Source organism: Mesoplodon densirostris, chromosome 4 (genome assembly GCF_025265405.1).
Source record: "Mesoplodon densirostris isolate mMesDen1 chromosome 4, mMesDen1 primary haplotype, whole genome shotgun sequence".
NCBI lineage: Eukaryota > Metazoa > Chordata > Mammalia > Artiodactyla > Ziphiidae > Mesoplodon > Mesoplodon densirostris.
Genome location: NC_082664.1, coordinates 155,122,487 through 155,148,456, shown reverse-complemented (window position 1 = coordinate 155,148,456; position 25,970 = coordinate 155,122,487). Strand labels below are relative to the sequence as shown.

At 39.7% G+C, this 25,970-nt stretch overlaps 1 protein-coding gene across 4 annotated transcripts in view; it reads left to right on the top strand.

Moving 5' to 3' along the window:
- Window positions 1-25,970, top strand: part of DIP2C (disco interacting protein 2 homolog C) — a 368,942-nt gene that overhangs the window by 205,083 nt on the left and 137,889 nt on the right. For all 4 annotated transcript variants that reach the window (XM_060097544.1, XM_060097543.1, XM_060097542.1 and 1 more), the window contains 2 exons: window positions 7,257-7,382; window positions 18,018-18,227. In XM_060097544.1, the coding sequence (XP_059953527.1) occupies window positions 7,257-7,382; window positions 18,018-18,227 (336 nt within the window). The remainder of the gene's footprint in view (window positions 1-7,256; window positions 7,383-18,017; window positions 18,228-25,970) is intronic.

The following is a 25,970-nucleotide window of genomic DNA, read 5'->3' as shown; positions in this document are numbered from 1 at the left end:
CCTCCTAGTATTTAGTTTCATCTTTTTCTGTCCATTTGTGCTTGAGACCTTCCCTAGACCTCAGGGCTCATAATGATCAGCAGCTCTTGTTGACGCCTTGTGTGGCCGGGAGCTCGACTGCTCTGTCACCCTGCCCAGCACCTCAAACGAGTGGGAGACTCCACTTCTTATTATTTCCCTTCCTCAGCTTTCATCTAGTTCCTAATTCACATGGCTGTGTAAGAACTGCATCCAAGACACTTGTAATTAAGGTTTTGTGACACTTAATCAAATGCCTTCGTGGTTCCTGCATCAGAGCTACTGATGTCACTCGTGGATGCATCCCGTCAATGATACTGAGCTTTCAAGGGAAGATTTCCTGTGTAGCAACCTGCTTATCCACATTTTCCTAAAAGTTTTTAGTTTCGTGAGGTCTTGTAGGATTGATCTGGGTTTTAGGCTAAGAGCTGTGAACGTATTCTCAGCTAATACCCCTTTTCCAGTCTTCTTAACTGTTGATCCAGACGCCCCTTCCTGGAATCCAGGGCACTTGGAACTGCCGAGGGGCCTCCCTGTGGCACCCGATGACACGTGTTAGTTCTCACAGAAGATAGACTTCATTGTGTCCCCTTTGCCGTGTGGTCCAGTTTTACTCTCTCCTCTCTTCCTGCAGCTGTTAGACATGTACAATTGGCAACAGGGGGAACTAGGAGAGCTCCCAGCCTTGTTGAGGATGGAAGGGAGAAGCCACATTAGAAGAACCAGGAGAGTCGCATGGTGACATGGGTTGGTTTTCTCCCCCGACTAATCATCATATTTCGAAACATCTTTCCAAAAAGATCTCTCCATCTAGTCACTCTCCAGAGATGTTAGTGGTCCTTTTTTGGTTTGGATATTTGGGTTGGGAGTGGGGAGTGTTGAGCACTGAAAAGCTTACAATGTGGAGGTAATTCTGATCCTAACATTTCATTCAACATTGCAGTGAATGCTTTTTGCCCTAATTACACTGTGCACCCCAGAGGCAGCTCTTCAACTTCAGGGCCGTGCACCTCTTTCCATATCTTTGCCTTGTTTTGACTGGGTGAGCATGCTCTCTAGGGATCTTCAGTGATCACGCCAGCACTGCTGTCTGGGGAGGGTCGTCCTGGTATTCCACCTACCATCATTATTCATCATGTTGAATTATGGACTCTTCAGGGTGCTATTTATAGATGTTTTAAATGTTTCTTATGCCATTGTTTTGCAGTTAAAATAAGACATAGAGTTGGCTTTTGAAAAGAATTAGTTACTTCATCAGTTTATGTATTGTTCAATTTTGCTGTACAGTAAGCTATCCAACATCTTAGTGACTTAACAGCAACAAGCACTTATTTCTGACTCATGGCCAACTGTGGGTAAACTCTTTACCTTCTGGGGCATAGGCCAGGAGTGGCTCCTAGTTTGGGCATGTGAGTGTCCTTGTGATTAAAAATATTCTTGTTTTACTATTTTCTTTCAATTTTGTGAAGAAAATTTAGCACACTTGTGTTTGGTTTTAGCAGTTTTTTTAAATGTGGGGAAAAATCCACACTTCTTTAAGATGTACCTTTCTTATCCATATTTTCTAAAATGATTGTTTTATGTTAAAAATATAACTTTTATCTGATTGCAAAAGTAATTTATACTCAAGGCAAAAAACCTTGCATATATCTAAAAGAATGAACAAAAAACAATACATTGTAATTTTGTCCCCTTACATGACTACTCAATATTTTGGTGTAGTTCACTGAACTGGAAAGGAAGGGGTAAAACTATATTTACAGACACCATGATGGTTTATTTTGAACATTTTAAGAAATTTACAAAACTAGTAGAAATAATGTGAATTTTGCAAGGGCGGAAGGGAGAAATTCAGTATATAAAAACTAATTGTATTTGTATATACTAGCAACAAAAATTGTAAGTGAAATAAAAAAACAGTGCTTTTTATAATAACATCAATAACATCCAGCATTTAGGAAGACTTCCTCAGTGAAAGTTACAGAACATTGTTGGTAGAAATTAAAGGAGAAAAAAAATGGAGAGATCCACTGTGTGTTCATGGATTGGAAGACTCAGTATTAAGATAGTCTCTCTACATTGATTTATAGATTTAACATGAGTCTAATCAAAATCCCAACAGAGTTTTTGTAGAAATTGACAGAGTGTTTCTAAAATTTCCATGAAAATGAGATCAAATCTGGATAGCCAGAACAAACTTGAAAAGAACAAAATTGGAGGACTTGCACTACCTAATTTCAAAATTTATGATAAGACTACAATAATCTTCCTTATCAATATCCCAATGGCATTTTTTGCAGAAATGAAAAAATTCTAAAATTCATATGGAATCTCAAAGGACCTCAGATAAGCAAAACAATCTTGAGAAAGAACAACAAAATGGAGGCCTCACAATTCCTGATTTCAATATAAATTACAAAGGTACAGTAATCAAAACACTGTGGTACAGGCATAAAGACAGGCATGTAGAATAATGGAATAGAATAGAAAGCCCGGAAATACACTCTATGTATATGGTCAGATGATCTTGGACAAGGCTGCCAAAGCTGCACAGTGGGGAAAGGATAGTCTCTTCAACAAACAGTGTTGGGAAAATTGGATTTTGTTTTGCAAAAGAAAGAGGTTGGACCATTATCTTACACCATATACAAAAATTAACTCAAAATAGATTGTAGACCTAAATGTAAGACCTGACACTGTAGAATTCTTAGAAGAAAACATGGGGGGAAAGCTTCATGACATTGGATTTGGCAGTGATTTCTTGAATATGACACCGAAAGCACAGGCAACAAAAGCAAAATTAGACAAGTGAGACTGCATCATACTTAAAACTTCTTTGCAGCAAAGAAACAATAGAGGGAAAAGGCAACCTATGAAATTGAAGAACATATCCTCTTGTATACATCTGATCATGGGTTAATATCCAGAATATATAAATAACTCCTACAACTCAATAACATTAAATAACCCAATTTAATAATGGGCAAAAAACTTTAATAGACATTTCTCCAAGGAAGATGTACAAATGGCCAATAAGTCCATTAAAAGATGTTCAACATTGCTAATTACCAGGAAAATGCAACTCAAAACCACAGTGAGATACCACTCACACCCATTAGGATGGCTATTATAAAAAATTTCCTTAAACAGAAAACACATGTTGGTGAGTATGTAGATAAATTGTAATGCTTGTGCACTGTTGGTAGGAATGTAAAATGGTGCAGCAGCTGTGGAAAACAGTATGGAGCTTCCTCAAAAAATAAAAAATAGAACCACCATATGATTTATGAATTCTATTTGGATATATATCCAAAATAATTAAAGCAGGGATGCAAACAGATATTTCTACACCAGTAGTCATAGCAGCATTATTCACAATAGCCAGGAGGTCAGAGCAACTTAAATATCCATCAGTGGATGAACGGATAAAGAAAATATGGTGTGTATATATAGTGGAATACTACTGAGCCTTAAAAGGAAAGGAAATTATGACACATTCTACAGCATATTCTTTTTTTTTTTTTTTTTTTTTTTTTTTGTGGTACGTGGGCCTCTCACTGTTGTGTTCTCTCCCGTTGCGGAGCACAGGCTCCGGACGCGCAGGCTCAGTGGCCACGGCTCACAGGCCCAGCTGCTCTGTGGCATGTGGGATCTTCCCGGACCGGGGCACGAACCCGTGTCCCCTGCATCAGCAAGCGGACTCTCAACCACTGTGCCACCAGGGAAGCCCTCTACAGCATATTCTTGAGGACATTTTGCTGTGAGAAATAAGCCAGTCACAGAAAGACAAATACTGTGTGATTCCACTTATATGAGGTGTCTAAAATAGTAAACTCATAGAAACAGAAAATAGAATGGTGGTTGCTCAGGATTGGGGGCAGGGAGGTGGTGAGTTGCTGTTAGGTGGGTGTAGAGTTTCAGTCATACAGGATGGATGGGGACTTCTGGGGTTTGTTGCACAATAATGTACTTGTGGTTGACAGTATTGTGCTGACCACCTGAAAATTGTTGGGAGGGTGAATCTTATATGTTTTTTTGTAAATACTCTAACTGAAAAAAATATATAACTAATCAACATAGCAGAAGGATAGACAAATGGATTTACTGTACCAGATGGAGAGTTCAAAATTATAACCATGCACACATGGTCAGGTGATACTTGACAAAGGAGCTAGGGCAATTTAATAAGGAAAGGAAAATCTTTACAACAAATGGTACTTGAAAAATTAGATAAGCATGTGGGAAAATGTGAACACAAACCTCCACTTCCACTACTTAGAAAAATTAACCTGAGATGGTACCTAGACCTAAAAGTAAAAGGTAAAAGTATAAAGCTTCCCAAAGAAAACAAAGGAGTGTATTTTTTGAACCTTGGGGTAGGTAGAAATTTATAGGCAGGATTCAAAAAGCACTAGCTAGAGAGGAAAAGATAACAAAATGAATCTCATGAAAATGAAAAATTTCTCCTCATCAAGCACACTATTAAGGGTTTGAAAGTTGAGCCATAGACTTGGGATGAGTATTTTCAAAACATATATCTTTAAAAAAAGCTTGTATCCATAATATATAAAGAACTAGTATAAATCAGTAATAAAAAGGCAGCTCAGAAACTTGGACATATGCTTCACAACAGATGATATGCAAATGTCCAAGAAGTCCAGGAAAGGTGCTCAACATAAGCCATCAGGTAAATGTAAATTAAACTTCATGATTCTCCTTCACAACCATAAGAACAGCTACTATAGAAAAGATTGTACCAAGTGCTGGTGGCAGGATTAGAATCTCATGTGTTGGTGATGTGGATGTTAAATATTATAATCACTTTGGTAGTTTCTTTGAAATTTAAACAGAATCTTACATAGTGGGAAAAGTAACATCTTTACTTTGGAAGAACTTGATGGGCACCATCTTAATCAAGGACCAAAGTTAACACTATCAGTAGAGGACAGACTTCTCTGGAACCCCCACTGAAATGCATGGTCTGAATCTAATCATGAGGAAACATCAGAAAATCCAAGTTGAAGACAATCTACAAAATAACTGGCCTGTATTCTTTAAAATGGTTTCATGAGAGGCGGAAGCTGGGAAACTGGTCCAGATCTAGGAGGGCAAAGAAAATCTGATAAATGCACGCATCCGTGGTCCTGGACTGGATCATAGACTAGGAAGACAAAATAACTGCAAAGGAAGTTACTGGGCTAATTGGCACTATTTGAACATGGACTTTGAATTAGATAATAGTACATCATTGTTAAATTTCCTGATTTTGAGAATTTACATTATGTAAGAGAATATCTCTGTTTTTAGGAAATACTTTGAAATATTTAGGTATAGAGGAACATGGTACCTGCAATTTATTTTCAAATGATTAGGAAAAAACATACTTACATAAAGAAAGCAATGGGGTCAAATGTAAGTGGTGAGTTTGGGTAAAAGTTATACGGGAGTTCTGTACTCTTCTTGCAGATTTTCTGTAAATTTGAAGTTACATCCAAAAAATTCAAAAGAAATATATAAAACAAAGTATTTGATATGTGGGGAATTAGTGTACTCTCACCTCATTGATGAGCCCTTTAGTTTTATTCAGTAATGTGAATACAAGTCATTCAGTCATCAGTTTTTAATCTAGGAGTTTAAGAAAAAGAATGACCAGAAACTAGGTTTTTGTCTTAAAGTACTTTGAGTCTAGTTGAGGAGAAAAGAGCAGTGCATACACAATCTGAACAAAATAAAATAATAAATAAATTCATTGTGTTTGGTATGTGATATGCTCTAAAACAAGTGTTGGCAGATAGTTTCTGTAAAGGGCCAGATAGAAAATATTTTTAGCCATTATGGTCTCTCACAACTGCTCAGCCCTGCCTTTATAGTATGGAAGCAGCCATAGACAATACACATATAAATGAGTGTGTCTCTGTTCCAGTGAACATTATTACAAAGAGACTGCAGACTTCATCTGGCCCAAGGGCTGGCCTATATTTACCCCCACTCTAAAATGTTAACAGGGTGGAGTTTTCCTAGGAACAGCTAGAGAATAGGGTGGTTAGTGGTGAAGGGTGTGGGCTCTGGAGGTACTCACACCTGGGTTCAAACCCTGTCAATGCTACTCACCAGTTACATGACACTGGGGGGAGCTTCATACCTTTGCTTTCTCATTTGTGAGATGGGAATAATAAGAGTGGCTCTTCCCACAGAGCGTGTAGAAGATTGTGGGTGTAGTAGTATCCTGACTGCAGACTTCTAACTGGTTTCCTGGCTCCTACTCTGATTCTCCTGCAGTCTCCTTCACAACATCCAGAATGAGCCCTCCAAAACGGAATCAGATCATGTCATCCATGCTCACCCTTCTTCCCTCATGCTTCCCTGTCAAAGTTAGAATGGAAGCCAAGGTCTGTAGGATTCCTGTAAAGCCCTCATCCTGGTGAGTCCCTCTGCTGGTGTTGTGTGCATTGTGCCAGCACCATCCTCATTCACAGTGCAGGGCCTTTGAGCTGGCTTTTCCCTCTGTCTTGGAGATTCTCATCTTACTATTCAGATTTCACAGTAAGAGAGCTCTTCCCTGGCTTCACAGTTAAAGTAGGTACTCAATCTTTTTATCTTATTTTCAGTCTTACCCCGTTTGATTGTTGTCTGTCTTTAACCCTTTAGAAAGTGAGCTGCATGAGACACAGTACCTTGTCCACCTGATTCTCCACGCCAAGCCCTGAGGACACGACCTTACAAAATAGGCAGTAAAAAATCATTTGTGGAGTTAACATAATGGGTTAATATACACAAAATACCTAACATAGTGACTGCCCCATAACTGATGTTTGGAAAGTGTTAGCTAAAATCATTACCATACAGCCTGTAAGGTGTACATACTTACCTTAACAGAACATTGAAATGAATTAAGAAGCTTGAAAATGTGACCCGTGAAGAAGTATTTGAAGATCAATGTCCTTTCACTCTAAGAAAAGAAAAATCACAACGATTTACATCCAGTATCTGATTATTTATACAGATGTAGGGTAATAAAATGAACAGTTAAAAGTCTGTGAATGAATTTGAATGCCTTTTTCCTGGAGCTTTCAAACTAGCAGGTTTATACTTATTTTCCTTCCTTCCCCACTCATCCATTTGTGACAGTTTCTGTAGGATGATAAACTCTTTAACAGGACCAGAAAGAAAGCAGAAAAGCTTGGGGCCTTCGGGCTGTCCCTGAACAACGGAGTGATTGAGCTCTCGCTTTGTTTCAGACGTCCATACAGAGGCTGTCCAGGCTGCGCTCGCTAAACACAAAGAAAGGAAGATGGCAGTGCCTATGCCTTCCAAACGCAGGTCCTTGGTTGTGCAGACCTCGATGGACGCCTACACACCCCCAGGTGAGCCGCAGGCCCCGTCTGCTTCATGAAGTCAGTGCCAGCAACTGCGATCTTTTTAACTTTCAAAATCATGGTGCTATAATTCAGATTTTGAGAACCAGAAGTCCAGAAATAGTAAATATGCTCTAAATAAAACTTGGAAGGAAAATTGGCATGATTATGTATATGTCTATATAAATAAGTGTTTTTAAACTTTTCATTTAGACTCATAAATATGATACAGACTTTTTTTTAAATCCTATAAAATTTTATTTAATTCTTCACAAAGCAAGAGAAGAGTTTGTACATCCATCCTTCTAACTGAAGCTGGATTTCTCTTCTGCTTAGACTGGTGTATGCATATTCTCAAGTCTTTAAAATGTCAGTAGGTTGTAATGTTCTGTTAATAAATTGAACGAATTGAAAAATTTAGGCAGTTACTTAAACTGGTGTCATCAATTTTTCCTGTGAAGTGCAGGTAGTATTTTGGGGTATCACAGCTGCTTGCTCTGCTATTGTGGTGCTGAAGCAGCCATGGGCAACATGTCAGTGAAAGGCATGGCTATGTGTCAATAAAACTTTAGTCACAAAAACAGGCAGAGGGTTTGGCCCACAGGCCTGCCAACCCCTGATCTGAATGGTTGAAGGTAATATCCCATTTATATTTCTGCTTTTGTTTAATCTTGAATTTTATATAACTACCTAAGATCTCTACTTAACTCTACCCAAATAATTGTAATCTGTATCTCGTGATCTTCAAAACTGAAGTGAAACATGAAGTTAAACATCCAGGTATCTATTAGAAACATGAAAGATTGAACCTAATTTCCTTGATTTTTTTCTGTATGTGTTTCTGGTTCCAACATTATTCATGTCGTCGTTGCCACTCTGTCTTTTCTGCAGATCTAAGTTACCTGGCACACCCCTTTGTTCATAAGAGAAATTTAAGGTGCAGTAAGAATAGTTGAACATACATAGCATTTTTTGGAGTCTTTTGAAGTTAGTCATGAGTGTTTGCAAACAGTGAGGGTAATAGAAGCACACACTTCAACTCACAGATGTGGTCAAGTATATCCAGTACTACTTCAAACAACTCTTAAGTCTTCAACTTCACATGCCTTTAAGAGTGAAAGTCCTGAGCTTTGTAAGACAAAACTTAAATAATATAAAACTTAGTTGTTTTGTTTTGTCTTAACAGATAATATCACAAATGTTCTTTATCTCAAGAATATAATATTCTAATAGGAAAGGGTGTCCTTTTTGCCAATTTCCTTCCTTTTTGTTGAGCCACAGCATGTATTTTGGACTCTTTTTAAATCAGCATAATTAATATACTTAATCCTATTTAGTTTATGGTTATAATTTGCCAAAATTTATAAGTGGCGAAAAATTTTATTTTGTATGTGTTTATACAACAAACAGAATGGACTTACAAGAATAACAAACCCCACTTGAAATATATTTTAGCCAACTCTTTGAAACTAGACAGTATTCAGGGAGATGGACATTTTTCTGAGCCACTTTTTATGGGAAATGTTGAGTCTGAAGTACAAGGTGCAATGTGATTATTTGTGTATGTGCTTTTTCACATGTTGAATCCATCCTCATGAGTGTTGTGTCATGTGTGATGAAAGACAAAACTTTCAGGAGAACGAACCTTGTACAAAGGTCTTTGCAAAATATAAAAGAATGTTATTGGAAATGAATGTCATTTTTGGTGCAACATTTGCATTTAATTGTTTAGTTAGCATTTTCATGTACACCATATAATACATTTTGTAAACTGTCATTCAGGAGTCCTAGTAACAGTATCACATGGGATAGTTTTGTACAATCATAAATGCCAACACCATCATCATAAAATTTTTCATTCATAACCTATTTTGTGCTTATCACTAATCTGCATATTTGTAACTGTACTTGCTTGAACAAAATCGTGGCTCAGCTTCACTTTCTCTCACTCTGTTTTCCATGGTTGCTGATAGCATTTGTTAGAACTAATTTTGTGTCCAGTTTTCTTCAGAGAATATTCCTGAAGTTTATATTCTCTGCATGAAGTGACTGGTTGCTGACTAGTATCATAGTTTCTGGAAAAGATATGGTTAGGATTGTTGCAATGCCAGTCTTCTACAGATGAAACTTTGCTTTATTTTTCACATACAAAAATATAAGAAGAATTTGTCAGTACTTTCGCTTCCAGCCATAATGAAATAACTTACCAGACTAACCCATACACCATAAACAATTATAAAGCTGCACAAAACAAATGAGATGACTGCTTTTAGGCAGTGGACCTCATTCAGGGAATCAAATGAAAATATGTCAAAGAACTAAATGAAAATATAACCTTAATACTTGAGCTGATTAGAGAAAGGAAAAAATATTTTAAAAATTAATAGAAACTCTAGAAATGAAAAATATAATACAGAAATGATATTTTACTAGATCAGCTTAGCATCAGATTGGAGAAGTAGGATAAAAGAGTCTGTGAACTTAGAGAGATAAAGAGAAATTAACCAAACTGAAGAATGAGGAGTCAAAAGATAAAAGAAAAATTAACAGAACCTCAAGCATCTGTGATACAATGTTAACATACTTATCATTGGAATCCAAGAAGGAAAAGAGAGTGAGAAAAGGGAAGAAAAACTACTTAAGGAAATGAGGGTCACAAACTTCTCAGATTGATGTAAGACACCACCTCACAGATCCCAGAAGCTCAGTGAACGCCACGCAGATTAAGTATGAAAAGAATCATCCCTAAGTTAATAATAGTCCAAGTGCTGAAATCCAAAGATTAAGAGGAAATCTTGAAAGTCATCAAAGGAAAACAGATACATTGCATACAGAAGAACAGTCATATGAATTATGAATACTTATGTGAAGATGCAGTAAAGGCCAGAAGACAATGAAAAGACATTTTTATAAAGTACCAAAAGGAAAAAACAGAAACTGTCAATTCATATTCAGTGAAAATATCCTTCATAAATGAGGGTGAAAAAAAGGCATAGTGAGACACATGAAAGCTCAGAGAATATGGTGCCAGCAGAACTGCAAACACACTAACAGATGTCATTTAGGCTGATGGGAGATGATCCCAGATAAAAATTTACATCTGTGAAAAGGAAAGAAGAACACTGGAAACAGTAAATAGCTGGGTAAACATAAAATTCTATGCTTTTTCATGTAATTTTCTTTAAACCAACAATTGCACAAAAGACAAGACCAGGTGAATGGAATTATACTGTCGTATGGTTATGAAGTAGGAAGCAGAAAATGGAAAGAATGAAATGAATAGTGTCAGGTGTGATGTGAGATGTGAGAGGAAGTTTGTAGTGTCAGATTTGAAGAGCAAACATTTACAGTATTGACCCCATATGGACCCACTGAGGATTCATATTCTTAGCCCTAAAGTAACCACTAAAAAAAAATGAGAAGAGGTATAGGTAAGAATTTAATAGAGAACATAAAATGAAACTCTTAAAAAATATTTGGGGGGCTTCCCTGGTGGCGCAGTGGTTGAGGGTCCACCTGCCGATGCAGGGGACACGGGTTCGTGCCCCGGTCTGGGAAGATCCCACATGCCGTGGAGCGGTTAGGCCTGTGAGCCATGGCCACTGAGCCTGCGCGTCCGGAGCCTGTGCTCCACAACGGGAGAGGCCACAACATTGAGAGGCCAGTGTACTGCAAAAAAAAAAAAAAAAAAAAATTTGGTTAATAGAAACAAAGGTGGGAAAAATCAACAGAGATTAAAATAGGAGGAATGAATGGAAGACAAATAGCAAAATGTTAGATGTAAACTCACTCGTATCAATTATTACAATAAATGTAAATGGACCAAATGCCCACTTAAAAGATAGAGATTGTCAGACTGAATAAAAAAGGAAGATACATCTATATGTTGTCTACAAGAGACACATTTGAATATAAAAACAAGGATAGTTAAAACGATGAAAAAATATACAACGCAAACATAAAGCATAGGAAGGTGAACAAGTCTACATTAATATCAGACAAAGTAGACAGCAGGACAAAGTAATACCAGATATAAAGAGGAACATTGCATATTGGAAAATGAGCGATTCACCAGGAAGTTATAACAATGAATATTTATATACCTAAAAACAGAGCATTATAATTTATAAGGCAGAAACTGGCATAATGAAGGGAAAAATAGAAAAAACAAAAATAATAATTGGAGATTCTTAAAATATTCTTCTTAAATAATCATAAGGAAGTTGTCAAAACAACACTATCAACCAACTTGATGCAGTTGGTACTTACAGAATATTATGCCCAACTATTGCGGAAAGCACATTCCTTTTTAATACCATTCTTGGGGTATAATTTACATCCCATAAAATTAGCACATTGTAAGTGTATAATTTAATGACTTGTAGTAAATATATAGATTGTGCAGCTATTGGTGCAGTCCAGTTTTAAAGCATTTCCATCCCCCCAGAAAGTTTCCTTGTGCCCATTTGCAGTTAATTCCCATTCTCACACCCAGGCCTAGGGAGCATTTGATCTGATTTATACACCTCTAAGAATATTTTAGACATTTTGTAAATGAATTAATAAAATATATCCTTCTGTATCTTCTTTAACATGTTTTTGAGCATCCATTTTGTAGCATCAGTAGTTCATTCATTCTTATTGCAGAATTGTATTCTATTAGATAGATATGCCACATTTTGTTTATCCAGTCACTAGTGGATGGATATTTAGCTTGTGTCCACTTTTCAGCTATTACGAATAATGCTGCTATCAACATTTATATGCATATATTTGTGTATATATATAATTTCATTTATCTTGGGTAGATTCTTAGGAGTGGAATTCATGAGTCTTATGGTAAGTTTATGTTTGACTTTTAAGAAACTGTCACATTGTTTCCATAATGGCTATACCATGTTATATTCCGACCAGCAATGTATAAAGATTCCAGTTTCTCAACATCCTCACCAACACTTGGTATTGTCCTTATTTTTTTTAAGTCATTCTAGTGGATATGAAATCATATTTCATTATGGTTTTAATTTTCATTTCCCTAATGACTAATGACGCTAAGCATCTTTTTGTGTGCTTGTTAGCCATTTGTATATATTCACTGGTGAAATGTCCCGATTTTTTGCCCATTTTTATTTTTTTTATTTTTTATTTATTTTTTAAAATTTTATTTATTTATTTTTGGCTGTGTTGGGTCTTCGTTGCTGCACGCGGGCTTTCTCTAGTTGCGGCGAGCAGGGGCTACTCTTCGTTGCAGTGTGCGGGCTTCTCATTGCAGTGGCTTCCCTCATCGTGGAGCACGGGCTCTAGGCGTGCAGGCTTCAGTAGTTGCGGCACAGGGGCTCATTAGTTGTGGCTCACGGGCTCTAGAGCACAGGCTGAGTAGTTGTGGCACACGAGCTTAGTTGCTCTGCGGCATGTGGGATCTTCCCAGGCCAGGGATTGAACCTGTGTCCCCTGCATTGGCAGGCGGATTCTCAACCACTGCACCACCGGGGAAGCCCTTTTGCCCATATTTAAAATGAGTTGTCTGTCTTCTCACTGGTTAAGAGTTCTTTATATAATCTGAATACAAGTTCTTTATCAGGTATACAATTTGCAAACTGTAGTTTGTCTTTTCTTAATGTTGTCTGCGGTGGAGAGAATTATGGCCCCCTCCAAAGATATCCATGTCCTAATTTCTAGAACTTGTGAATATATTACCTTATATTGTAAAAAAGACTTTGCAGTTATGATTAAGTTAAGCATCTTGAGATAGGGCAGTTATCCTGGATTAACCAGGTGGGCCCACTGTAATCAAAGAAGTCTCTGTTCAGGCAGAGAATGATAAATACAATACTATGTAATCTCAATCACATGTGGAATCTTAAAAAAAAAAAAATCACAGAAAAAGAGATCAGATTTGTGGTTACCAGAGGCAGGGAGTGGTGGGAGAGGGAATTGGAAGAAGGTGGTCAAAAGGCAAAAACTTCTTGTTATAAGTACTAGGGATGTGATATACAATATAACTATAGTTAACGCTGCTATATGATCTATGTGAAAGTTGTTAAGAGAGTAAAATTTAAGAGTTCTCATCACAAGGAAGAAATTTTTTTGTTTTTTCTATTTATTTTATATGAGATGATGGATGCTAACTAAACTTACTGTGGTAATTATTTTCTAATATAGGTAAGTCAAACGATTATGCTGTACACTTTAAACTTATACAGTGATATATATCAATTATATTTCAATAAAACTGGAGGAAAAAATGTCCTTAGGGAAGAGTATCAAAGTAAAAAAAAACAAACAAAAAAAAGATAATGAACCAGAGGTTGGAGGGATACACTTTAAAGATCGATGAAGGGGCCATGAGCTCGTGACACAGGTGGGCTCTAAGAAGGTAGGAAAGGTGAAGGAGTGGGTTCTCCCTTGAAGCCTCCAGAAGGAATAAAACCCTGCCAACACTTTGATCTTAGACTTCTGACCTCCAGAACTGTTAAGATAATAAATACGTGCAGTGTTGTAAGCCACTGAATTAGTGGTGACTTGTTATGTTACCCATAGCTTAAGAGTTTTCCATTTTGATGAAGTTCAATTCATCAGTTATTTTATGGATTGTGCTTTGGGAAGTTTCAGAAATTTTATAGTTTTAGTTCTTTCACTTAGGCCTGTGTTGCATTTTGAATTAATTTTTATTTATGGCCTGAGGTAAGGATCTGTGTTTTTTATTTTGGTTTGGTTTTTTGATACGTAAATATTCAGTTGCCCAGCCCATTTGTTGAAAAGGTGATCTTCTTCTCATTGAATTGTCTTGGGACCTTCATCAAAAATAAATTGACCATGACCATAAATGTAAGACTATATTTCTGGGTTCAGTTCTGTTCCATTGAAATATATGCCTATTCTTGTGCTAATATCACTATCTTGATTACTGTAACTTCATAGTAAGTTTTAATATCAGGTAATGACGTCCTCCATCTTCCTCAAAATTATTTTGGCTATTCTCAGGCCTTTGCATTTCCAAATAAATTTTAAAATAAGCTTTCAATTTCTTAAAGAAAGCCTTCTGGGATTTTACTAGGTATTGTCTTAATTTTTTGTTAGATATATTGCTAAGTGTTTTATCCTTTTTGATACTGTCATGATGGAATTGTTTTCTTAATTTCATTCCCTTATTGTTCAGTGCTAGTATCTTATAAAGATATTTCATATCTTTTTTTGGTGGCCCTGTGAATTTAAGAAGTCAGATGTATAACTATGCAACTCTTACCACCTGCCACAGTGACAACGCATGCTAACTGATTGGATGGCTGGATTTTGACTTCTGACTACTAGATCAACGTGTGCTTGTTCCCTGGGAGGTGGGAATAATTTTCAGTCTGTCCAGCCAGAAAAGGGTGTGGGGGAGCATTGATGCCTATCTGCTTTGATAAGAGATATCTTGGTTCTCTCACTCTGTGTGTGCTTGACCCACTGCAGAAATTCATCTTGTCCCATTGTCTTTTAGTCCTCTCAGCAGAGGCAGTCCCCATTAAAGAACTTTCTTGGAAGCTCCACTCAACAAATTTTGATTAAGTCCCCCCACACCCCCCACTTCAAGGATAACTGGAAAATTAGCTGGGCACATTGATGACTTTGTCAATGCAAAGGTAGTTCTGGATGCTGAGAATATCTGGTGCTGGCAGATTCAGTGTCTGGTGAGAGCCTTCTTCCTCATAGTCATCCATGTTCTCACTGTGTCCTTACATGGCAGAAGGGGCTAACTCATTTATTAATTAAAGAATTTTCCCATGTGTTCCTTAGAATTTCCTGCATATAAGATCATGTCATCTGTGAATAAAGACCATTTTACAACTTCCTTTCTAATCTAGATGGCTTTAATTTTTTCTTTTCCCTGTAGTTCACTGGCCAGAACCTGCTGAATAACATTGAATAGAAGTGGCAAGAGGGGACATTCTTGCCTTGTTCTTATCTTAGGGGAAATGTATTCAGTCTTTTACCAGTATATACAGTGTTAGCTGTGGGTTTTCATGAATGCCTTTCATCAGGTTGAGGAAGTTTCCTTCCATTCCTGCATTGTTGAGAGGCTTTATCATGAGTGGGTGTTAGGTTTTGTGAAATACTTTTTCTGACTTTTAAGGTTAACATACTTTTTTTTTCTCTTTATTCTACTAATATGGTATATAACATTAATTCATTTTTGAATGTCATATTAACCTTAATTCATGTTCATATGTGTAATCCTGGTTACCACTTGGTCATTTTATATGTTGCTTGATAATGTTTGCTAATATTTTTGAGGATTCTAGTGTCTATATCATGAATGATATTGTTCTATAGTTTTCTTATGAAAAGATGGGGTGGGAAATGAAAGATTGATTTGTAAAGGGGCATGAGAAAACTTTTGGGGAGGTGGTAATGTTCTGTGTGGATATACGGGTGTATACATTTCTCAGAAGTCTTAAGTCTGAGGACTTGAATAGATATTTTTCCAAAGAAGATATACAAATGGCCAATAATTACACTTAAAGATACTCAACATCGCTGATTATTAGGGAAATGCAAATCAAAATTACAAAGAGATACAACTTCACACCCATGAGGATGGTTACTACCAAAAAAACCAAAAGGAACAGAAAATTACAAGTGTTGGTAAGGATGTGAAGAAATTGGAACCCTTGTGCACTCTTGGTGGAAATGAGGTGCATAGAGGTGCAGCCTCTATGGAGAACAGAATGGCAGTTCCTCAAAAAATTAAAAATAGAATTTACTGTATGATCCAGTAATTCCACTTCAGAGTACATACCCAAAAGAATTTAAAGGAGACTCTCAAAGAGATATTTATATACCTATGTTCACAGCAGCATTATTCACAACAGCGAAAACATGGAAGCAACCCAAGTGTCCACAGCAGATGAATGGATAACAACATGTGGTCTGTACATATCATGGAATGTTATTCAGCCTTAAGAAGGAAGGAAATTCTGACACATGCTGCAAAGTGGATGAACCTTGAGGACATTATGCCAAGTGAAATAAGCCAGTCACAGAAAGACAAAAGTGCGATTCCACTTACATGAGGTACTTAGAGTAGTCAGAATTACACAGAGAGGAAGTAGAGTGGTGGTTGTCAGGGGATGCGGGGGGAAGGGGCAATGGAGAGTTACTGTTTAATGGGGACAGAGTTTCAGTTTTACAAGATGAAATGAGTTATGTGGATGGATGGTGGTGAAATGAGTTATGGGAAGGGTTGTCCAACATTATGAATGTACTTAACATCACTGAACTGTACACTTAAAATGGTTTAAATGGTAAAATTTATGTTATATGTATTTTACCACAATTTCAAAAAAAATTGAAAAAATTCTTAGGTCTGAATTCCAAAAATATAAATTTTATTTTTATGTAAATTATAATTCTAAGTTATTTTAAAAGGAAGGACAAGGGAAGAGAATCTGTTGGCCTTCTAATATTACTGTTGCTTCTGTAACAAATTTCTAATGGATAAACTTTTTAAAAATTTCTAGACAGCCTAGGTCACGTCACAGTGATAATAAAATACAATGTAAATATCCTTTACAAATATTGCCGTGTTAAAGAAAAAGTCCTTGTAAATCAACCGTACTCCAATAAAAATTAATTTTAAAAAAGAACAGTAACTAATACATTAGTAGGTGCTTAATAAGTATTGATGAATGAATGAGTGAATAAACAGCAAAATTAACATTAAAAAAAGAAAAAGTCCTATGTCTTGATTTAAGGCAAATTACCCTTTCACTTATTCTCAGTGAATGTTCTAGAGCTACTCTCATCCTTTTTCCCTCCTGGCATCTCACATAACTCACCTATATGTACGATCCTAAATGTCATTCTTACATTGAAGTTTAAATAACAAGTATACAACAATTCGTTCTTGAAAACCTTGCTTCTAGGTGAAAAGTTATTAAATGAATACTATTTCCATTAATTTTAATGCAAAAAGTGACATGTTTTTGCTCAATCCAAGATACACAGTTTTCATACATAGCAAAATAAATCAAGTAAACAATGAAAAAAATTTATATGGAACAAATATAAAAGTAAATGCATTTAGTTTGATCACAGAATGTAGTGTGGTGATTTACTGTCCTCCCGAAAGGAGGAGGCAGAGTCTTTAGATGTAGGTTGGTAGAGAAGTCCAGATCATTCGTTGGGAGAGGCAGGAGGATGAGACCTGCCACACTCACATGGAACTTAAAATAGCACATGACTCAGAGAAACACCTCGGTATAAAGAAGGGCTACAGAGCATCACACTTCGAAACGCTTGAAAGTTCAGTGTCTTTTAGAAAACGCCACCTTGACCTTCTCGCTTGGTGTCTGAGTACACAGAAAACATTTGGTTTCTCCCCCAAACTCTTAAGTGGAGGAAATTGGTGAGTATGTCTTTGTCTGAGATTGTAATGTCAAAACTTTCTGTAGCATATATATGTAAGGTGTTTTGGATGAAGACTTCACTACAGTGAAAAATAATTTGTCATCTGAAAAGTGTGTAATTTTTCAAGAGTGTTCAAAGGTCGTCGATCAGTTAGTGTGGGAGGTAGGTCTGTGTTCGCAGTGTTTGGAGAGGGACTAAGCCTGGGGGGGGCTTCTTTGCTGTGATACACGGCTGATCACCTCCCTCCCACAGATACCTCCTCTGGCTCAGAAGACGAAGGCTCGGTGCAGGGCGACTCCCAGGGGACCCCCACCTCCAGCCAGGGCAGCATCAACATGGAGCACTGGATCAGCCAGGCCATCCACGGCTCCACCACCTCCACCACCTCCTCCTCTTCCACCCAGAGTGGGGGGAGTGGCGCCGCCCACAGGCTGGCTGACGTCATGGCTCAGACGCACCTAGGTGAGTGCCCTGCTGGGCAGTCGTCTGCGTTATTCTCGTTGTCCTTACGTCTGAGTGGCTGCTGAGTAACCCTGCCCTTTTTATTTTGGAATTTCTCTATTTGCGCATCTCGGCCATGGAATCCATCTGAGGGACAGAACAGAGCCCCACTCTCGCTTCTGGGCTGCTTTGTTGCGTTGGTTTTACTGTTTTGTGAAACCCTTGGTTTTACTATTCTTTACATCCCAGACGTCTCCTACAGCTATAATTTCAGGAGTTTTCTGCTTGTAGGGGAATGCGTTCTTGTTCATTAGAGAAACTTGCAGCCGTATCTGGTTACATGCTTTCTTCTCCTCATGCTAAAATATGCTCCTAAATGAAATTTTAATTATGCTAATAAACAAGGCTGGGGACTTCAGAGTGAGTTTGCCCTTACTTTGGAAGTCACTTAGGAAGAGGAGGCTTTCATCACTACTGCTTATATGGTTTTCTGCCATAGGCGTTCAGCTTTCCGGGGTGGTTCACGTTGCTTTGTGTGTAGGTTCCATGGTACATGGGATCCTCTGTATTTAAAAAAGCACAGAGTTAGGAAGCATTGGTAAGGTGTTCGGAAATAGTGTAAAACAGGAGATGAAGTGAGAATTGTTAGAGGAAAGGAGCATATTGGATGAGCAGGGGGTTGCGTGGAGGGGGTAAGGGTCCTGTTTCTCTGCCTGCACCCTAGCCCCCCACTCACTGTGCCACATCCGTCTGGTGTGGAAGACACAGCATGAGGTCCAGATCTGTCTGATCCATTTTCAGCTGTGGATTGAGATTTTTAAACATTTCAATAAAAAATTATTCACAAAGTAAATTACTTGCTTTGAATGTGGTGCCAAGATGGTTCAGTATGTTCTCTATTCAAATGGGGTGGACCAGAGTCAGCCGCATCCAGGGACGTGGAAGCTGCACCTCCCTGTGCAGTGGTTGATCATCGAGCACAGGGCAGGTGCACGGCATCCTCCCACATCTATCTTCTTATCCAAAAAGTCCACGTTTAGAAAATAGGTAAGTGAAATGAATGAATGAAATACTCTGCCAGCTTCTCAGACTCAGAAAGTATTTCTAGATTATTGGCTACTTGACAGAGTCAGAGGAATTCCAAACTGACTTCTCAGGACTTGGCCCCAGTGGCACTTGCTCAGCATGAAGTTGAGGTTAAGAGCAACAGCCTTTTCAGAATCAGCAGTGAGACTGGTTGTCTACCAGCAGGACACAGGCAGCCGGTTGGGAGGGCTGGGTCTGGTCCCAGTTCTCACGTTAACAGCTGCTGGCTTCTTCAGAAGTCAGTATTCCCTGCTCTACTTTTTTAGTGGGAGAAAAGGAATGATACTGTCTTTCCTTTGTACCCATTGCGAGTAAAAAGGAGAAAATAGGAAAATTCTCCACAGTTTTTAAAGTAACACTCACATGCAAAGTAGTAGTATTAAATTTCAGTTTAAAACGTTTTCAGGAACGTACACTGGTTAATGTGTACTGAGAACCTCTATTTGAAATCATAGATAAAAATTAAACAGAAATTTATATGACCATTAAAGATTTTTAGATGCTAAAATTTCTTCCTGTATATTTTGGAACCTGAGATAGCCCCGAGGCTCAGTCAGTGTGCTTTGTCTGGCAGCCACATGGGCAGGGGAGACATGGAACTCCCTCCACCTCTGCCCCTCGCTGTTACCTTAGGAATGTGTGTTTTCTGACTGAGTACACTTCTAAGGAAATATCAGGAATCTTACCAAGAGAAACACATAATTTTGAACAGATTACTCCCTGCATTTGTTTCTCCCTTTATGTAGTTACATGTGGAATATTGGAGGAAATTATAGCATGGAGAATTAAATTTATCCAAACTATAAAAGGTTGCATTACTCAGGTACGTTAAGTCTCAGTGTAACCTAAATATAGCTTCTCAGTGTGTGACATTTCAGTAATTTCTAATTTGGCACATAGATAAGTTCCTAGAGTATCCAGGAATTTTCTGTAAATATGAAAAAAAAATTTTGAAAGAAAGCAGCGGCAAAATAAGAAAATAAGAAAAAGAGAATTAAAATATTTTACTCCAGGGATTCCCTGGTGACGCAGTGGTTGAGAGCCTGCCTGCCGATGCAGGGGACACGGGTTCGTGCCTCAGTCCAGGAAGATCCCACATGCCGCAGAGTGGCTAGGCCTGTGAGCCATGGCTGCTGAGCCTGCGCGTCCGGAGCCTGTGCTCTGCAACGGGAGAGGCCACAACAGTGAGAGGCCCGCGTACCACCAAAAAAATCTATATATATATACCTATATATATTATATATATATTATATATTATATATATATATATATATTTTACTCCTGTGGCAAAAGCAAAAGAAGTAAAAAGTCAGAATTGGCAGTGTTCAACCTTTTGTTGAGGCCATCAGAAGCCTACAAATAAGAAAATATCGTGCGTATGTCTGTGTTTTAAGGAATTTAGGGTCAAATAAACCACCAACTTGTAGTACCTCTGGTCCCTCAAGGTGAAGTACTTGGATAGAGTCTGTAGAAACCTCTTTTGCCCAAACCTCTTTCTACCAAAGGGTAGAGGAAAGACAAGTGGTTAAAGACTATGAAGAGGCTGTAACAAGTGGATGGTACTTCTGCTTTGTGGTTGTTGGAATGAAATCCTGCGTCCTTGTGAGTCCATCCTGACAGCATGACAGGGACACTGCACATGCATCTCCCATCAGGCTGGCTTAGCATACCATGCAGTCCCTGTCCAGGTGGTTTTTCCTCCTATGGCTCTGCTTGTTGTTATTCACACTTAAAACACTGACAATGAGGGCTCAAGACGTTCCCCATCCTGAGATGCTAAGGCCTGAGATGTGCACATTTGTGACACAAGAAGATGGACGTGCCATGCGACGGCTCCCTGCAGCTCAGACAGAACAGGGCCTGCACATCATTAAGGGCCCTCTCTTCACAATGACAGAGAACCAGAAGGTGTTTATTTAGAACCTCTGTGCATGTCGTGTTCTTAAGACAGTTGGAAAGGAAAGGATCAACACCTCTGAAATATCTTATCATTATCAAAAGTCAAGGAGCATAATTTAGAGTAACCAGGAGAATTAAAGCAACACTTTGAAACTTCAAGAGGCATGTAAAAGGTACTAGAGTAACATATTATAGGAATTAGTGAGCTACATAGAAATGGATAAGCTGAAGAGAAACTATTAATACATTTCTAGATTAAGAAATAAGAACAAAGCATAATAGATAACATTGTTGTATATTCAGAATCAAAATTTGTATATTCAGGAAATTAAAGAGACTTCTATATGAGCTGTTCTCTTATTTTGTAGCTCCAGATGTATAGGTAAGGTCTGTGTCACCCTTTGTAACGGACACATCTGAGATGTTATCACATTCGGGTTTCATCTGCATGTGTTGGGGGTGTATTGTCATTAGCCAGATATTCATAGAAGTTATTGCCATTTCCAGACTATCTTAGAATTCATCAGCATGAATGCTGCTTTTGGTGTGTGTGGTTTGTATCAGCAAGGAAATTCTCATCAGATTTCTTGCATCTGATCCTGGTAAGCAGATAGATGTGCCCCCATGTGCTTCATGCATAGTTAGCCTGGAGCCTGGCAGCTGTTGTCTGGACCTAGATTCTGGTGTTCTAGGGAATTTGTTCAGAGGGCTGCATAGCCACTGTTGTGATAAATTACCCTAATTTATTTATGTATAATCATCCACAGTATCAAAGAATTCTTTTATAATCTCTTTATCAATACTTTTCAGACATTTACACTCTTAAAATATTAACTACACACCGAGGATGGTGATATTAGCAAAGCCTGCACACTTGGGGCTGGGGTCTCCCTGCTATACCCTCACCTCCCTTCCTGGCTGGGGTATCCCTGCAGCTAGAGCTTCATAATTCGAAGGCAGGGTCAGTGAATTTTTCCAGGAAAGGACCAGAGAGTGGATATTAGGCTTTGTGGGCCATGCAGTCCCTGTGGCCGCTGCTGAACTCCGCTGGCTCAAGAGCAGAAGACAGCGCATGAACCATAGGCATGGCTGTGCCCCCGCAAAACTTCATTTATAAACGCAGCTGACAGACCACCCTGTGAGCCACAGTTTGCCAACTCCTGTTTTAGAGAGTTTTAAGCCACGCTATTGAAAAAGTAAGCAGGAAAGGAAAATTTGCGTTAGGTAACACAAGGCCGATGAGACTCTTCCGTCAATTACTGCGTGTTTCTTGTGGCTCTTTGGGTGATACAGTACTAAGAGAGAGAGGGATCTCTCACTGGCCAACATGACTGTGGGAATTTTTAGTTAGGTCCTAGGTCTGGCTTCTAATCCTGCATTGTCTTGCTTAGTTTGTAATAAAGCTGAGATCTGCACAGATACTGAAATTGAGTGAATGTCACCATGGATCTTTTTCTGTCCCCTTGTCGAACATCTTTAACCACTGATACTTTTCCAGCTGAGATGTTTCCATATCTTTCTCCATTCATTTTTTGCTATGTTTCCTTTTCTGGGGAAGAAAGCTCCTTCTTTCCAAGGCTCATCTTTTTTTTTTTTTTTTTTGCGGTACGCGGGCTTCTCACTGCCGTGGCCTCTCCCATTGCAGAGCACAGGCTCCGGACGCGCAGGCTCAGCGGCCGTGGCTCACTGGCCCAGCCGCTCCGCGGCATGTGGGATCTTCCCAGACCGGGGCACGAACCCGTGTCCCCTGCATCAGCAGGCGGACTCTCAACCACTGCACCACCAGGGAAGCCCCCAAGGCTCATCTTTTCATCCTCATTCTGGATTCTGGCTCCTCCCAAATCTGCTAGCTCAGCTCTTTTCTCTTTTGTATCTTAGCTTCCCCCACCGGTGAACCGGAGCTTTGGCTGTGATGATCACTCATTCCCTCCTCTCCCGGCCTGCACCACACCCTGGTTCTCCTTCCCGCTCTGTCCTTTCCTCTCCTCTGGTGGCTCCTCTCCCCGCCCCGTCTCTCTGTGTTCTTGCCTATTTCATCCACTCCCACAGTTTTCGAGGCCATCTGCTCTTTCACGATCTTCAGATCTGTACTTCCTTCACCCGTCCACATTTCAGAGTGCCTCTTGACCCTGCACCTCAGCCCTACGCTGTGTCCCCAGGTCGGCTCATCTGACAAGGTCCTGCACTCCCAGGAGCGGGCTCCAGACCTCGCCATCCTTGGCTTCTCCTTCCACAGACCAGCAGAGGCCCTGTTGCGTAGCGTTTGGCTACCCTGTGTCTTGCAGGCCTCCTTCCTCTCCATTACTGCTCCCAGGACCCTGCATCCAGGCACCTCACCTCCCATCTCAGTGCTGCAGCCCCTTCCAGCCTCATATCTGTCCCGTTCATATTGTCCTCGTTGCACTGTTGATGTTGTTAGGGCACAGATCTGCTCCGGTTTCTTGTCTCCAAAAATGCTTTGGGATTTTTGCCACTCGAAACTGATTTTGTTTATTTGGATTTTATACTTAGAATCAAAGTAATGATTTTTGACCCACAAGTATCCTAACCCTTCATCCAGTGCCTGCTCCATGCTGCAGGAATACCTCGGAGCCTGCCGCTCACACGTTGGTGCACACAACCAACCAAATAGAAGGATGTCTATTCAGTTCTTCTCTTTCTCCCAGTGTTCAAATCATTTACACTTAATGCCATGAGTTTCACAGACTCTTTCTTGGAACTCATGAGAGGAAAGGATTCCCACGCAAGGGGAGAAATGGCAGAGCAGGAGCCTTTGGGCCTGAGAGCGAGGATGGCAGTGTCACTGTCACTGCAGAATGTCACGGTATAGTGTCGCTTGTGCCCTCAGACTTGGTGAGGAGCGAGTAGCAGCACTCTTGTTCCACAGGTGAGAAGACCCAGGCTTAGGAAGGTGGATGTGATGCCAAGGGCACCCAGCTAGTGAGTGGTCAGCAGGAACCAGACTCCTATCTGTCGGGTGTAGGAGCACCTGCTCGTGACACTCCAGTCTTGCTCCCTCCTCAGTGTCTGTGTTCCAGCTTGGCCCTGCTTGTTGAAAACAGAACAAGAGCTCCTTGCAGACAGAAATGCAATTAAACTTTGCATAAACAGTAAAAGTTCCAGCATCCCCATCACAATCCTACTGGGTCTGTGGTCTGTACAGGCTTGTGATGATTGGAGCCCTTCGGCATGAATTTGAATTTGCAGATATAAAAGTCAAGAAGCTATTGTCTGAAGTTAAAGATTTTTGTTCTGATATTAGAACATCCCGAGATTTGTCTAACGGTAACTATCCCATCTTTATGGATTTTTGTGGCATAAATGTGGGAGGTAGGCCGTTCCAGTTCTGAGAACCTATGTAATGCTTCTAAAGTCAACCTCTGAGAGCCTTGGCTGAGAGAAATGTTTGAATATAGAACCACTGAGCCCTTTCTAACTATCTCCAGGTTTAGTCTGCAAATTTGAAAAGCAACTGTGAATCACCATTAGCAGTACCACACACACTCTCACAGGTAACCAGAGTATACTGTTCTGTCCTTGAGTGATTATTAAAGGATTAAGGAGATAAATCCTCACTTATATTGTCATGTGTCAATATGACATATGGGTGAGACACAAGTAGAGCTCTCCTGTTGGGGGCTTCTGTCAGAGCCAGGGAGGTTGGACATTCCTGGGGAAACCAAGGAGGAAGTCCTGCTCTTCTCATGAGCTGCGTGTGGAAGATGGGTCGGTGCGGTAGGCAGCTGAGCAGCGTCTCCAGCAGCCAAGCTGGATGCTCTGCCGTGAGGCCAGCTCCTTCCCTCAGCATCGTTGCAGGTGCCTTTCACCACGTGTCACCTCCATATTTTCATTGAGGAACCTGGTTTTCTGCTGCCATGTGGAGGGCACAGCCATGTCATCTTAGGAAGCCAGGGCAGCTGGGTGGACGGGTGGTCTGAGGGCCTGTATCGCTTTCTGCTCAGTGACTGTAGAGGTTGGATGGACCATAGGAGACACGGGAGGGGCCTTGTTGATGGATGGAAGGCTGGGTCCCTCTGAAGTCGTCTCTCCTTATCTATCGTCAGTTAGTGGACCACGAGCACGTTGCTTTCTACATGGGAAAACCAGATTTTCTCTTTTTCTTCTCTTAATTTAGAAGTTATTTGGGGACTGAAAAATAACAGGTTGGGAGATAGGATCTCTGACAACTGATCCCTGAGGTTCCCAGTCATATAGTTAGAATTAAAGAAAGCTGCTTTTCAGCGCTGTGAGAACCATAAGCATGTTATCTCTAGTCATCAAGTGCTCCAGTGTATTCATTCTTATGTTCATTCATTCTTTGAACTTTTACTCCAACATTTGCTGAGTGCAAACAACATGAGCTGGGTGTTGTACAACTTCAGCATCTGAGTAGGACACAGGAGCTGGGCTGAGCTGGATGCCTGCAAGAGCAGGAGATGAGGAAGGAGTTAGTTCAAGGAAGCAGGGAATTTCTCATGCAGAGCTGAGCAGGAAGACCAGCTAGTAACCTGAAACGGTCATGGCCAAAACAGCTGTCCAAAGCGGGTGTATAGTTGGCAAGAGTAACAGACTAAAATCCGGAGTGGGAGGGGGATGCAGTGAGATGGGACCCCTGGTACTGATGGCTCCAAAACAGAGATACTATCATGGAAGACGGGTGAATTACACTTCCCTCCCACCTGCCCCTTGTGCCTTGATTCCAGATTCTTAAGGAACCCATGTCAGCTGCTGGGAGCAAAAGCCATAGAGGGGTGAATGAGACAGGACCCACCTGTCAGG